The 16,196-nt window shown below is 45.7% G+C and overlaps 1 protein-coding gene across 1 annotated transcript; it reads left to right on the top strand.

Annotated features, from left to right (window-relative positions):
* The first annotated feature begins 1,775 nt into the window (after positions 1-1,775).
* On the top strand, positions 1,776-14,975 carry LOC107106386 (tripartite motif-containing protein 7-like). Its single transcript, XM_015406522.1, has 7 exons — positions 1,776-2,217; positions 6,527-6,622; positions 8,302-8,532; positions 8,796-8,818; positions 10,537-10,661; positions 13,435-13,467; positions 14,397-14,975. The coding sequence occupies exons 1-7, from the start codon at positions 1,786-1,788 to the stop codon at positions 14,912-14,914; spliced, it is 1,458 nt and encodes a 485-aa protein (XP_015262008.1). The 5' UTR covers positions 1,776-1,785; the 3' UTR covers positions 14,915-14,975.
* Positions 14,976-16,196: the final 1,221 nt, after the last annotated feature.

Genomic DNA, 16,196 nt, shown 5'->3' on the forward strand with positions numbered 1-16,196 from the left:
CTTCTTCTTCTTCTTCTTCTTCTTCTTCTTCTTCTTCTTCTTCTTCTTCTTCTTCTTCTTCTTCTTCTTCTTCTTCTTCTAATGAGTTATGCTAATGAGTTCCCCTAGCTCTTTTTCTACGGAAGGACCCCTGCTATAGGAATTTATGTGGTTATTGGAGGGCTGTGATTGGGTGCAGGGAATAGGGTTTGGCAACTGCTGGGAAGGAGGGGTGATTGGTTGTGGCTGTAGTCGTCCTGTTCTCCATTGAACGCCTTTCCGAGTTGCCAACTCTGAGCTGGGAAATTCCTGGAGATTTGGGGAGGGGGGCTTGGAGAGGGTGGGGTTTGGGGAGGAGAGGGATGTCAGCAGGGTATAATACCGTAGAGTCCACCTTCCAAATCAGCCATTTTCTCCAAGGGAACTGATCTGTACTACCGGGAGATCAATTGTAATTCCAGGGGACCTCCAGGCTCCTCCTGGAGGTTGAGGAATACCAAAAACAACATCATGACAAGATTAACAAAGAGTCAATAAAGATAAGTTGCAAAAAATGTTTACTGTAGTAATTCTATAGGAAAATTCTCTTCTATAATCTTGCAGGGTTCTACAGAATTACTACAGTAAACATTTTTGCAGCTTATCATTGTTGACGCTTCGTTATTTTTGTCATGGGTGTTGTTTTTGGAGTGGATTTGTCATGCTATGTTAAACCTGTGAATGAAGCGAATATACATTTATATGTTTAAAATAAGGAAATTAAATTGTTAAAAAAAAGAACACCGTCTAGAAAATATTTTAAAAACCTACAAATATACTGTAATGAAACGCTAAGTAAATCAAACTTGAGGTAATTAACATTATGTGTAGTTGTATTCATCTATTGCTTGCAGTTATTTGGATACAAAACTATACATTCAATTACATTTATACATAAAATGTAGAAACAGTTTTGAAACATAACATAAATGGTCAGGATCAGGAATCGTCACATAGAATCAACAAGTTCTAATAAGAACCGTCAAAGTCATCAACCTCACAAAATGCTCTACATCTTACAACGGCACTACAGATAAGATTAGAATTTCAACAGCCAATCCATATGCAAAAGAGCCTCCTCAGGAAAGCTCCTCCATTAGCATGTCACAGCCTGGGGAACTCCTACAAGATAACGACTCAGCCCTACCCCACCTTCCTGAGTAGATATAAATTACCTGCCTACCATTTTTCTTCTCACCTTGACACGGAGAGTACTGTATTTTTCTGTGTTATACCTCTGAGGATGCCAGTCACAGCTGCTGGCGAAATGTCAGGTACTACAATGCCAAGACCACGGCCACACATCCCGGAAAATCTACAACAACTAATGAACTCTGGCCGTGAAAGCCTTTGACAACACATTTTTTCTACGTTGTATGTATAACTATAATATATAACTATATAACATTGTATGTATAACTATAATATATAACTAATGAACTCTGGCCGTGAAAGCCTTTGACAACACATTTTTTCTACATTGTATGTATAACTATAATTGAATGTATAGTTTCATATCCAAATAGACAAATACAACTACCCATAACTTTAATTACCTTAAGTTTGATATATTTATCATGTTATTACAGTGTATTTGTAGTCTTTTGATGCTCTTCTCCAGGGGCTGCGCTCACACAATGCAACTATTGTTGATTTTTACCGTCCTCTGCAGAGTCACGTGCAGGAAGGGAAACTCCCAGCAAGTGTTTGGAAAGAGTGAAAACAGAACTAACACACACTCTCTGTCTTATAGAGGATGAGGCAGCCATGGCAGCTGGGGTTCCCTTCTCAGAGCTCTGGGAGGAGGCCTCCTGCTCCATCTGCCTAGGATATTTCAGGGACCCCGTCACGATCCCCGAGTGCGGCCACAACTTCTGCCGAGCCTGCCTGACCCGCAGCTGGGGGGAGTCGGGGGCCTCCTGCCCTCAGTGTGGAGAAACAGCTCAGCCAGGGAACCTCCAGCCGAACCGGCAACTGGCAAATATTGTGGGGATCGTTCAGAGACTCAGTCTTCTGGAGGAAAGGAGGGGAGAAGCGAAGGGAGTGGAAGAAAAGAGGCGGCTCTGCGAGAAGCACCGGGAGCCCCTGAAACTTTTCTGCCAAAATGACAAAGCCCTCATCTGCGTGGTCTGCGACAGATCCAGGGAGCACAAAGGCCACGAGGTGCTTCCCCTGGAGGAAGCGTCCCAAGAGTACAAGGTAGGGGATAAATATTAACTAGGGGATAAATATTAATGGGGAAGAGTGCTGGTTTCCTCTTACGTCCGTGTACTGGCCGGCTACATGTCAGTTACTCCAACAGAGAGGGCAAATAGCAGCTCCCTGTGACCTTTTCAGGGCAGGGAAATTCGTCCTCCGTGTTCCTGGGAATTAAGTTCCACTCATGGAACCCACAGATGATGTCTGATCAATAGGACTGGGGAGGACTGGAGAATTATGGGGGGTGGGGGGGTGGATTCATATGACTTCTGGAGAAGGAGAAGAAGAGATTGGATTTATACCCCACCCTTCAGAGTGGCTTACAATCTCCTTTCCCTTTTCCTCCCTGCAACAGACACCCTTTAAGCAATGCTCCCTCCAAGCTGTGGAGCCTTGTGAGCAAAAACTCTATTTTGTGAGCTACTGGCATTAAAGTTGGGAGCAAGCGATTTGGCTACTGTGTAGATTAGTTTGCTCTGGAGCCATCCTTCCTGAGCTAAGATAAAAATGTGTGAGCCGGAGGCTAAAAAACTGTGAGCTGGCTCACACTAACTCAGATTAGAGGGAACACTGCCTGTGAGGTAGGTGGGGCTGAAAGAGCTCTCTCCAGAACTGCCCTTGAGAGAACAGCTCTGAAAGAACTTAGGACTGACCCAAGGTCACACTAGCGGCTGCCTGTGGAGGAATGGGGAATCAAACCCGGTTCTCCCAGATTAGAGTCCGTGCTCCTAACCACTACACCAAACTGGCTCTCACCACCAAACTGGCTTATCTCAAAAAAGAGCAATATCCCCCCCCCCCGCTGCATTTCCAGAAGGAAGCTGAAAGTGTTAAACTGAGGAAAGGGGAAATAGAGTGAAAAGTATGCAGACGGAGAGTGATTTCAGCTAAGCATACCTTTATTAGTCCGGAACAAAGACACCTTAACCGGCTCGCAGGCCGTCTTATATTCCCTCAGACAAACCCACCACCAAAACCCCCCCCCCCCCTCCCCAGAGGATATTAAAATGCCCAAGAGACCTCTTGGCCTCTTGGCCTGGGACCTAGCCCTTTCATTGGGCCTGGCTAGGATCCTACTGGCCCATTGTCTTTTGGCATGAAGCTAGTGGTTTGTTTGTGCCTGGGCAAGTCCAGGCATGCCCGGCCCTGACAGGGCCTGATACACTACATAGAGAATCAACATTTACATGCCATTTGGTGGAGTTGCTAATCGCCAGGCCTGAAGGTCTTTTGGAATGAGCGTGGATCAGGTCCCATGAAGAAAATGGCCTGTTTGGAGGGGGAACGCTACGGCATTATAGCCCACAGAGGTCCCCCCCCTCCCCAAGCCCCCCCCCCCAAATCTCCAGGAATTTCCCAGCTCAGAGTTGGGATTGTCCTCTTGGGATTCACTGACCTGCTTTACAAAGAGATGCGACAACAGGAAACTGAGGTTCCCAAGCTCTCTGGGGCCTGATAGGCTCAGCAGCATGACGCGTACCACCCATCCACACCATTTTTCTGAGGCAAAACATCTGTGGGCTGGGGGGGGGCTCCACTCGTTCTAGAGCAGACAGTTGAGTTTCTCCTGGAAGGAGGCAATATCAGCATTTTAATGTTATAGAATGATTCTTCTGAAATTTGTGACTGGTTGCCCATTAAGAAAATACTGTAAACCTTTGAAAAAGACTCTGTAAAAGACTTCGGAATCTTATTGCATTCTGAAAACTGACTTGAAGGTATTACAGATACAAATGAGAGAAAATGCCCATAGCATAAATACATCTTTGAAGAAGACAGCCGAAACGAAGCTCGCATCCGGGATCTTCGTTAGACCTTTCTGTTTGCTTTAACTTGTCCTATTGTTTTTCGTGCTGAATTCCATTGTATTGAGAGCTTTATTGTTTATTTTGTTTCCGCTTGTCCTGTTGTTTTTCGTGCTGAATTTCATTGTATCGTACACTTTTGCTTGTATTTGTATATGTATCTAGACAATTGTCATCTTTAGCGTCTGATTGTTCACAGCTGTTGTCATAGTTGCTCTCTAGGACTCCCCCGTCACTTTGGAGGCTGTCCTCTGGTCAGGCTGCAAAAGAGGAAGGGTGTGGTCGTGGTGGCATTTGCTGCTTCCCTGAGTCTGTCACATGTGGTGTGGGCTTTGCCCTACTTCGTGGTACCCTGCTGCCTCTTTGGGGGTTTCCAGTTCTGCCCTGGGAAATTCCTGGAGATTTTGTGGGTGGAGCCAGAGGAGGGCGGGGTTTGAGAAGGGGAGGGAGTGTTTAATACTATGTCGTCCATCCTCCGAAGCAGCTGTTTTCTCCAGGAGAACTGATGGGTATAAGAGCCAGTTTGGTGTAGTGGTTAGTGTTGGGATTGTAGCAGGAACTCCTTTGCATGTTAGGTGACACACCCCTAATGTAGCCAATCCTCCAAGAGCTTACAGTAACTCCTGTAAGAAGAGCTCTGTAAGCTCTTGGAGGATTGGCTACATTAGGGGTGTGTCGCCTAATATGCAAAGGAGTTCCTGCTACAAAGAGCCCTTATGGCAAGATCTAAATTTCAGTCATTATAGGGTTAACATATTTGTTATGATTCTACCAGAAACCTGACCTGGAAGTGCAACCTGGCTCAGAGCCAATCCTGTAGGTTAATTGCTGTGTTGGAGAAACTGATTGGATGGTTTTAATTTATTAGTGTTTGGGTTGGGTAATGACCTTGAGATTCTCCCTGTTAAGGTACTAGAAAAGAGGTTACTCCCTCAGCCACCTCATTCAGGCTTTTACCTTTTTCCTTCTTCTTTTTTTCCCAATAACATTTTATTGGTATAATACAATAGTATTAAGAAAACATAACAATCACATTTTTATAACATTAGCCAAGTCCATAATGAACTAAAGAACAGTTAAACATATTAACCAGTACAATATGAATAAAAAATGTAAGCATTGAAAAATGATGTATAATTCAATAAACTTTGGAACAAAATACCTTGTTTTTACAATATATTCTAATTAAAGCCTGTTCTGTTCGCTGTTATTAACTCAATAAAGTGCCTTCTGCCCTCTAAACTATCAATAGGCATTCAATAGCATATCTAACAATGTGAAAAACAAAGTGAACCTATAAACCATAAACAATTTACCGTGAGGATATCAGTATTTTGCTATATCTATGTAGTTTCAATAAACAATATTCATTTGAACCATATATAAGTCATTATATCCATTTAATATAGTTATTCCAGGATGCTGAAATGAATTTTTCTTCTGTTAATGCTTCTAGAATAGGAAACCATTTAACCTCAAACCCAAAATGTGCAATGTTCCCTTTATTTCTGTTAACTTTCGCTGTGAACCTTTTTCCTTCTTAGAGACTTGTGGTATGCATTAGCCTACTCTGCTGTATAAATCTGTAGTTTTGGACTTTGTTATTTTATTAGAACTTTCCAGTTTCCCCCCTTCCTAATAGATTTAGATGAAGAATCTTATTTTGATTAACAACTCCAGTCTCCATGCCTCATTTACCCAACAGTTAGGAGCACGGACTCTAATCTGGGAGAACTGGGTCTGATTCCCCACTCCTCCACATGCAGCTGTTGGTGTGACCTTGGGTCAGTCATAAGTTCTTCCAGAGCTGTTCTCTCAGGAGCAGTCCTCGAGGAGCTCTCTCAGCCCCACCTACCTCACAGGGTGTCTGTTGAGGGGAGAGGAAGGGAAGAGAGATTGTAAGCCACTCTGAGACTCCTTCAAGTAGTGAAGGGCAGGGTATAAATCCAATCTCTTCTTCTTCTTCTACAATAAGGAGATTGGCTGTAATTCCAGGAGATATCCAGGTCTCACCTTGAAGTTGGCAACGCTAGCCTTCTCTCCAAAGGCCCCCATTCACTACGTGCCCCATCCCTGGCATGGTGCACAGGCACTCCTGGCCCACTGGCCCTCATTCTGGGAATGCTGAAAGCCCCTCATTGTGAAGTAGGGATGCCAGCCTCCAGGTAAGGCCTGGAGATCTCCCACTTTTACAACTGATCTCCAGATGACAGAGATCCGTTCCCCTGAATGGCTGCTTGGGAGGGTGAACTCTATGGCATTCTACCTTACTGAGGCTGGCCCCTTGCCTCTCCAAACCCTGCTGTCTCCAGGCTCCACCCCCAAATTCTCCAGGGAGTTTCCAGTCCAGAGCTGGCAACCACATTGTGAGCAACGGCTCCCTGAGTTTGGAGGATTCTAGGAACGGCTTCCACTGAAGCGACCGCATCTTCCCTGACAGTATCATCTCTCTATACGGTAAACCTCTATAAAGGAACCAAACCTGAGGTATTGTTTCCCTTCAGGATAAATTCCTCACACACCTCGAAATTCTGTCGAAAGAGAAAGAGAAACGAACGGTCTATAAAGCAGACGCAGAAAAGGAAATACAATATTTGTTTGTAAGTGTTTTCTGTTACTCGGAAATTAACTTAACCTTGAAACAATAACTGGAAATGAAGAGTCTGTTCCTGCCACACTCTTACACAATTTTGGGATGGACTGATCTCCCTAGGGTTGCCAGGTCTTACCTGGCTGCTGGCGGGTGTGTGTGTGTGTTGTCCCTCTGTCTCTCTGGGAGTGCTTCGCCGCGCCCACCAACATGCCCAGCACAGTGACATCACCCGGAAGTGACATCATCACACAGGGCATGTTGTGGGGGACACTCTAATGCAGGGGTGCCCAAACATGAACAAGTATCACACACACACACACTTTTACTGGAAAATATGCATATTTTCTTTAAAGTAACATTAAAAGAGACTGCCAAAAATAAAAGCAAGAGGGGTAAAAACAGGTATTGATAATGACATTTATTTGCCCAATGATATTTGTTTGCTAATGATATTTATTTGTCTAAGAGAGAAAGAGAGAGGGGGGTGGAAAGAAAGAATGAAAGAGGTGGAAAGGAAAAGAGAAGAAGAAGAGAAGAGATTGGATTTATACCCCGCCCTTCACTTGGAGTCTCAGAGCGGCTTACAAACTCCTTTCCCTTCCCCTCCCCACAACAGACACCCTGTGAGGTGGGTGGGGCTGAGAGAACTCTGACACAAACTGCCCTTTTTCAAGGACACCTGTGCCAGAGCTTGTGACTGACCCAAGGTCACATCAGCAGGTGCAAGTGGAGGAGTGGGGAATCAAACCCAGTTCTCCCAGATTAGAGTCCGCACACTTAACCACTACACCAAACTTAACCACTACACCAAAGAGAGAGAGAGAAAGAAAGCAAATAGATGGGGGAGGGAGAGGGGAAAGAAGGAAGGAAGAGAGAAAGGAAGGCAGGGAGAAAGAGAGAGAAAGAAAGGTGGAAAGAAGGCAAATAGATGGGAGAGAGAGGGAAGGAGGGAGAGGTGGAAAGAAAGCAACTTTAATTTTAAATGTGTCTTCCAAGTCCCACCCCCATGCTGGCTGGCTGGCTGGCTGGCTTGACTTGGAGAAGGGTCAGTCAATGGGGGGGGGGGGCCTTTGAGAAGGCCTTTAAAGTTAAATTTGCTTTCTTCTTCTGCTCCCCCACACCTGAAGCCTTCCCAAGGAGAGGAACACTGGCTGGGGAAGGGAAGACCAATCCGGGAGGCATGCCTTCCCTTCACTTCCCCTGCCGCCCTGCCAGAAGCCGCACAATATGTGTGAAAGAGCCACATGTGGCTCCTGAGCCGCAGTTTGGCCACTCTGCTCTATTGTTCGAGGAAAAACTCTATGGTTTTTCTCGAATGATAGAGCATCTCTCCCCCCCCCCCGCGCGCTACGTGCCCTGCTTGTGTACGTCACCTCCGGGCACAAACGGGGCACTTTGGGGTGGGGTTCCCCCTGCTGCCGGATCTAGGCCACTGGATTGGGGGCCCTGAAGGCCAGCAAATCCCCACCCCTGGTGGGGGAATGGCAACCCTAGATCTCCCCTAGAAAATGTTCCTGAAAGGCTATTCTGAAGGTGAGTCCTCAGAAGTCCAGAGGAAATTCTTTCCATTCTGGAAGTTGAGAGGAGGATCTCTGTAACAAGCCCAAACTTCCTTTTCCTGTGGCCAAGATGGCTGACTCACTTCCTGTCTTGGGCCTGCCCCTCCTTTCCATCCATTTGTTTCAGGAACAAACAGAATCTGAGAGGCAGAAGATGGTGGCTGAATTCAGACAATTACACCAGTTCCTGGAGGAAAAAGAGAAGGTTCTACTGACCCAGATGGAAGAGCTAGAAAAGGAGATTGCAAGAGAAAGGGACGGGCACCTGGCCAGGCTCTCCCGGGATCTCTCGTCTCTTGAAAATCTCATCCTTGAGATGGAGAAGAAGATTGAGCAGCCAGCCAGTGATCTCCTGCAGGTAGGGCTGCCAGCTCCCGGTTGGGACATTTGAGCATGGAGCCGAGGGACCGCAGGGTTTAAGGAAGGGGTGGAGCTCAGCAGGGAAATGAGGCCATATAGATCCCACCCTCTGAAGCTGCCATTTTCTCCAGGGGAGTTGGTCTCTGCAGCACTCCTGGTGATAGGCAAATGAAAAAGTCCTCCACAGTAAAGGTCTGAAGGATCTTCCAGTGTGACCCGTAGCAGGCACCAAGTTCTCTCTTCTTTCTCTCTTTCCTCCAGGATGTCAGAAGTGCCTTGCAGAGGTGAGCTGATCTCACTTATTTTCTCTCCATGATGTATTTAGAAGCCTATTGTTTCTGTTATTCAAAGTGTGGTGTTTGTGGAGTTCCTGATTTTGTATTCATGGATGTGTTTGTGTTTTCTGTTCTTTTAAAGAAGAGCTTCAGGGATTTGAAACACATCTAATACTTTTCTATGGCACTGATGACATCCCTTCCCTTACTCAGTTACTGTAGAGAGTCCAAAACATGTTGCAACCAAACATTTCAGTGTTTTCCACACTGTCCTCTCGACTTTATAAAGACCTGGGTTGTGGCTGTTCCCCCCCCCCAGTCTAGAATGCAGATAAAGTAGTAGCCTTTCCACTGTGAACTGGCCAAGTGCTACTGACACACCAGCTGAGATAGCAGTATCTCAAGCAGTTGAGAGTTTTCAAGAGCAACTCTAAGCAGGTCTATTCAGAATCCTACTCAGGTTTATAGAATGTGCTTAAAGGTAAAGGTAAAGGTTCCCTTGCTCGAAAGCCAGTCGAATCCGACTTTAGGGTTGCGGTGCTCATCTCCGTTTCAAAGCCGAAGAGCCAGCGCTGTCCGAAGACGTTTCCGTGGTCATGTGGCCGGCATGACTAAACACCAAGGCGCACGGAACGCTGTTACCTTCCCACCGAAGTGGTCCCTATTTATCTACTTGCAATTTCTTGCTTTCGAACTGCTAGGTTGGCAGGAGCTGGAACTAGAGACGGGAGCTCACCCCATCTTGCGGCACCCGGGTCTTGAACCGCTGAACTACTGACCTTCCACAGCCTGCAGTTCAGTGTCTTAACCACTTGAGCCACCGCAGCTTACCCCCACATAAAAAAAAATATTCTTAGGATTACACTGTCCCTATGCATGTGTATTTTTATATATGCATTAAATTCAAGAAACACATATATGTTTATATATTTAGCTATCAGACCTTTAAAAAATGGCAACTCAATTCACTCATACTTGTTTTTAAAAAATCTTACAAAAGTCACAGCCAAGAGGGTGGGCAATTCTGCATCTGGCATTCGCTCCACATTTTCTCAACACTGAGGGAAAGGTGCAGCTCAAAAGCACATTCAGATACCCCTGGGGCAACACTGTACTGACTGCAAAGTCACCCCTGAATCTGTGCAGAAGGTACCATAAAACCCAATGATCAAAGAAAGCGAAAGCGGCATGCAGTGTCGAGGGTACCATAAAATCTGATGATCAAAGAAAGTGAAAGCAGCATGCAATGCAGAGGGGAATTTCTGTTCCAAGGTGGGTTTGCTAAAACGATGGAGGGAAAAGCCAATGCAGAATCGCCCGGTGATTCATCAGGGACAGGAATGAGGTTCTGTCCTTCCTTAATATGGTCAGAGGCAGTTCCCTCTCTCAGCACTGTGTGTATTGTCTGCTCCATTCAGAAATTCCAGGTATCTCACCAGGGTGGTGAGTGACCCCCAACTTGCTGTAGCTTCTTGTGCTCCAGCTGCCACAACCATGTCACATGATTATCTTCACTTGAGTTTGGAGATACGGGCCCACGTATCCCTCTGAAGAACCTCGATTTTGACACCCCTCTTAGGAGCTGCAGCGAGGACAAATTCCCTTCCCAAAGCACATCCATCCCTTCCTGGCTCCATCTCCAGTCTTTCTGCCATGCCCTTCCTACACACTCTATTCTTTTGCGTCACAGGTTTGGATAGATGGCTAACAGTATGTCTCTCAAACAGGTGTGAGGAGAAGTTTGAGGAGATACTTGAGAGCCCTGTGGCATTGCCCCTGGAGCTGAAGTGGAAGACCCAGGATGTCTGTGATTTAAACTTCTTCCTGAAGGCTGTTACGAAACCCTTCCAAGGTACTGATGAGGGAGGTATCCGACTAGTGATCCTGGTGATTCTTTGTCAAGAATAGGCTCATGTTGCGAATTTTCTCTCTTCATACAATTCTTTCTAATTGACTTGTTCATACTGAACAGATGTTCTGCTTATGTGCCCGCATGGTAGGTATTCATTAAAGCAGGCAACTGAGGCCGTTCTTGGTGTATGCTCAGAACTGGATTATTTTAGAGCCAGTTTGGTGTAGTGGTTAGAAGCGCGGACTCTAATCTAGGAGAACCAAGTTTGATTCCCCACTCCTCCACATGTAGCTGCTGGTGTGAACTTGGGTCAGTCATAAGTTCTCTCAGAGCTGTTTGTTTGTTTGTTTGTTTATTGGATTTACACCCCACCCTCCCTGAGGACGCTCAGTTGTGGATGTGTCTGATGGTGAAAGGAAAGTCCGATGCTGCAAAGAACAATACTGCATAGGAACCTGGAATGTAAGATCTATGAATCAAGGTAAGCTTGACGTGGTCAAAAATGAGATGGCAAGACTGAACATCGATATCCTAGGAATCAGTGAACTAAAGTGGACAGGAATGGGCGAATTTAACTCAGAAGACCATTATATCTACTACTGTGGCCAGGAATCTCGTAGAAAAAATGGTGTGGCCTTTATAGTCAACAAGAGAGTGCAAAAGGCAGTACTGGGATACAATCTCAAAAATGACAGAATGATTTCTGTCCGATTCCAAGGCAAACCATTCAACATCACAGTAATCCAAGTCTATGCCCCAACCACTGATGCAGAAGAGGCTGAAGTGGACCGGTTCTATGAAGACCTACAACACCTCCTAGAACTAACACCAAAAAATGATGTCCTCATCATCATAGGGGACTGGAATGCTAAAGTAGGAAGTCAAAAGGTAACTGGAATAACAGACAAGTTTGGCCTTGGAAAGCAAAATGAAGCAGGGCAAAGGTTAACAGAGTTTTGTCAAGAGAACACACTGGTCATAGCGAACACCCTTTTCCAACAACCTAAGAGACGACTCTACACATGGACATCACCAGATGGGCAACACCGAAATCAGATTGACTATATAATTTGCAGTCAAAGATGGAGAAGCTCTATCCAGTCAGTAAAAACAAGACCTGGAGCTGACTGTGGTTCAGATCATGAGCTACTCATTGCAAAATTCAGACTTAAACTGAAGAAAATCGGGAAAACCATGAGGCCATTCAGGTTTGACCTAGATCACATCCCTGATGAATATACAGTAGAGGTGAAGAATAGATTCAAGGGTCTGGATTTGATAGATAGAGTGCCTGAAGAACTATGGACAGAGGTTCGTGACATCGATTTACTTAAAATTATTTGGCAGAGAATTCAACACTTTAATGATGGTCTGGGCCTGGCTGGGGCGATGGCATGCGTGCCCACAGAGAGGGCTCTACGTGCCACCATGGTTCGCCACCACTGCCTTACTTGGTCTGGATAAAGTACTCTTCTTCCTTCCTGAAGAGCTGACTAGACAAAGCAATGGCTGGGCTGTTTGCATTCCAGCAACCAAAATTCATCATAAAGCCCCAGGAAATGTGTGTTCTTCCCAGAAAATAACTTCATTAATCTCACCAAGGTAAAGAATTGATGGCTACAGCACAGTAGAAATTTACTTGCGGCAATCCCTTAGAACAATTCACTTTTTCATCCTAGTGTTCAAGTGTGTTGCTTTAAACTAATGTCATATTAAAGTTGCTGTTGACCCAGTCTAAGTTCTTTCCACATGGCTAGTCCAGAGAAAGCAACGCAGAGAGAAGTGATAGGCTTAGGGGTTGCCCAAAAAGGGACCAGATGATGGAGAAGGGTTTTCAGGATACACTCATTGCCAGCATGTAAGAAATTTTTGAGCACATGAAAGAACCTTGATAAGCATGTCCCAGAGTTCTCATGGCAGCCAGGTTACTTCCTCTTGAAAGCACCTGAGGGAAATACATACTAATAGAATAGGGTTGCCAACCTCCTGGTGGTCGCTGGAAATCACCTGGTATTACCACTGATCTCCAGGCAACAACCTGGTGATCTCCAGGCAACAGAAATTAGTTCATCTAGAGAAAATGCCCACTTTGGAAGTTGGAGTCTATGACCCTCCCCTCTGAAGTCCCTCCCCCTCCCCTAACCCCGACCTTTTCAGGCTTCACTTCCCAAAATCTCCAGGTATTTCCCAACCCAGCATTGGCATCCCTATTAACCAAAAGATTCTGATGATATCTGAAAGATGGATCCATCCAAGTCTCTGACTTTACTAGGCCAGGGGGATCTTGGGGTGCAAAACGACATGACTCTGGTGTGTAGGGGGGACTATTGGGGGCAACAGTGGTTAATCATGATCACTGTTACCATTAGGAATCACCTTTTTTGAGCACACTCCATTTAAAAGTGCAGTGCCAACGTTCCCTTTGAGTTAATGGCTATAACCTAACTTTTACCCCAGGATTGAAATTTGTGATGCCATAATTGTCTGAATTGCTGTTATTGTTACTTGAATTGCTGTAGTGGTGTTACAATGCTCCCTCTAAGCTGTGGAGTCCTGTGAGCAAAAATTCTACTTTGTGAGCTACTCTCATTAAAGTTGTGAGCGAGCGATTTGGCTGCTGCATGAATTAGTTGGCTCTGGAGCCCTCCTTCCTGAGCCAAGACAAAAATGTGTGAGCCGGAGGCTAAAAAGCTGTGAGCTGACTCACACCAACTCAGCTTAGAGGGAACACTGGTGGTGTAGGCCTTAATCGCTATTCCCTTTGCTTCCTCAGACACTCTGGTATCTGGACTTCAGCTGCAGAAAGGTAAATTTCAGGGACTGGAGGGGAAGTCATATTCACAGGAGGGAGAGGAGACTTGTGCGAAATTATGTTCAGTCCTAAAGTCAGTCACAAATAGCAAATGGGGGGTGCCGTTAGTAGCTGGTTTTCACTGCTCAGAACCAGGCCCGTAGCCAGGATTTTGTGGCTTGTGGGGCAATTTTTTTTCTGATGGACTGAAGTTCTCAGTGCAGAAAGAAAAGCCATTTAGCCAGTAGAAAGCTGTTACCAGGCTAGCTCTCTTGAGATGACAGTTCTCAGCTGCTGCAAATTAATCAGCTCTGCCAGCCTAAGCAACAATTCTGGTAACAAGCTGGCAGGTGGGGGTCAGGACTAGTCAAGAAAGCTAACACTTAGGCAGGACAAAACGCTCTTAAAGGAGAACAGTTTCTAGACAGGGTTAGAAGGGATCCTAGAGGTCATCTACTCCAACCTCCTTGCTCAGTGTGGGAATTAGTCAACTACAGCACCCCACTCTGCTTAAAGGAGCGTGCACCTTTAAAAAATGTTTTAGAGTGATTGAAAAAAAGCATTTCCAGGAGGAATTTTTGTGGGGCTGTGCCCCAAAGCCCCCCCCCCCCCTAGCTACAGGCCTGTTCAGAACTGGTACAACAACATCTGTGTCTCGCACTAGGTCTCGAAACCCCACTCAGTATCAAGCCCAAGTTCACTACCCCTCCGGTTGTCTCTGTTCATTGTTATGCTATTCTGGATGTTAGCTTTTATTGACATAGTCACATTTAGAGCAAAAATAAAGAGATCGAGCTATTGTTTAAAAAACAGAGTATTCAGTGATGGGTTTTCCCTGGGACAGCTGGATGGTATGTGGTGAAGTATTTAGCAGAGGCCCAAAAAGTAACTTAATCTCTCACATGATTCTGCTTCTCTTCTGCCTCCTCATTTCTCCTCAACAGCAAACATGACTCTAGATCCAGACACGGCCCACCCCCACCTTGTCCTGCCAGCGGACTGTACCAGTGTGAGAGAGGGAGATGACGCTCAAGATTTGCCTGACAATCCTGAGAGATTTGACCAATTTGCCGCTGTGCTGGGACACAAGGGATTCGCATCAGGCCGACATTTCTGGGACGTTACTGTGGCACGAGAGCTTGGGTGGGCTGTGGGGATCGCCAGAAAGTCTGTGAGGAGGAAGGGTGCTATAGAGTTTAGTCCTGAGGAAGGAATCTGGGCTGTGGAAAAGTGGTTAGGCGGGTACAGTGTTTTCATAAACCCTCATTACGAACTCTTAACCGTGAGTGGTGACCTCCGCAGGATCCGCATTTCCCTGAACTACCATGCAGGCAGAGTGGCCTTTTTCGATGCGGACACAGCAGCCCCTCTCTATATATTCTCAGGAGCCTCTTTCTCTGGAGAGACCCTTTTCCCTTTCTTTTGGGTACGTTTAAAAGCCCAGCTTGATCTCTCCACTTAAGGTAGGCAGACCATGCTGCTGTGGCTTCTGAGATTACTTTAGTGAGCAAAAAACCCAACCCAAACAGTAATTGCCCAAGGGCTCCTTTTCTGGCTCTGCGAAGGCCGCTACAGGCTTCCGGTCACCAAAACTAACTAAAATTATATCTGCGCCCTCCCCCCTTTTGTGTTTGTTTGTTTTAGTAATACATTCGATTAATTAATATCTGAATCTGTTCTAAGAAAAAGACAGAAGTAAAAATATCTGTCATAGATGCAGAGATAATTTTATTAACCCCCTCATGGGGCTCGGCAGTGGAGCTGCAAGGCCGGCGGTGGCGGCCGGGACCGTTGGGGGCGGGGTGTGTGGCCTTATGACACACTTCTGGTGATGTCATGGAGTGTGGCCTTATGACACACTTCCGGTGATGTCAGGGGGTGTGGCATATGCTAATGAGTTATGCTAATGAGTTCCCCTAGCTCTTTTTCTACGAAATGACCCCTGCATAGAAGTATTGTCAAACCAACTCTGCCTTCACAATATCCATTTTGGTCTGTATGTTCGTGACATTAATCTTTGTATGTATTTGATACTTTTCTAATAAAAATAAAAATGCAGAGGTATATATCTAGGTAGGTTTTCTTGGTCACCACAATTCCAGTATCTTTGACTCCCCTGCACCCCCTTCCTGTTTCCAGTTCTCCTTAGATCAGACACTGGTCATGAAGATGTACTACCTCAGAGCCAAACTAGAGGATACCATATCCCTGAGTTCACCACAAGGATGTGACACTATTTTAGAGCCTTTTAAAATTATTGTTTTTTAAATGCCACAGGGGCCTAATAAGAACATAAGAAAATAAGAGAAGCCAGTGTTGGATCAGGCCAATGGCCCACCCAGTCCAACACTCTGCCACACAGTGGCCAAAAATACCAGGTGCCATCAGGAGGTCCATCAGTGGGGCCAGGACACTAGAAGCCCTCCCAAGAAGAGCGCTGCTGGAGCAGACCTGTGGTCCATCTAGTGCAGCATCCTGTCTCACATAGTGGCCACCCAGTTCCTCTGGATAGCCAACAACTGGGTATAGCAGCGGAGGCCTTCCTCTGATATTGCCTCCTGGCTCAGGTATTCAGAGGATTAGTGCCTCTGAATGCGGAGGTTCCCCTCAGTCACCATGGCTAGTAGCCACTGATAGACTTATCCTCCATGAATCTATCTAATCCCCTTTTAAAGCTGTTTATTCCTGTGGCCATCACTCCATCCTCTGGCAGTGAATTCCACATTTTAATCACTCTCTGTGTA

Source organism: Gekko japonicus, unplaced genomic scaffold (genome assembly GCF_001447785.1).
Source record: "Gekko japonicus isolate JY-2015 unplaced genomic scaffold, Gekko_japonicus_V1.1 scaffold6346, whole genome shotgun sequence".
In the NCBI taxonomy this organism is placed as follows: domain Eukaryota; kingdom Metazoa; phylum Chordata; class Lepidosauria; order Squamata; family Gekkonidae; genus Gekko; species Gekko japonicus.

Excerpts from the sequence above, each read along its gene's own strand:
- LOC107106386 (XM_015406522.1), top strand. The coding sequence starts at position 1,786 with ATGGCAGCTGGGGTTCCCTTCTCAGAGCTCTGGGAGGAGGCCTCCTGC. Across the intron at positions 8,819-10,536 it reads GTCAGAAGTGCCTTGCAGAG|GTGTGAGGAGAAGTTTGAGG; the intron begins GTGAGCTGATCT and ends TCTCTCAAACAG. Across the intron at positions 10,662-13,434 it reads TGTTACGAAACCCTTCCAAG|ACACTCTGGTATCTGGACTT; the intron begins GTACTGATGAGG and ends TTGCTTCCTCAG.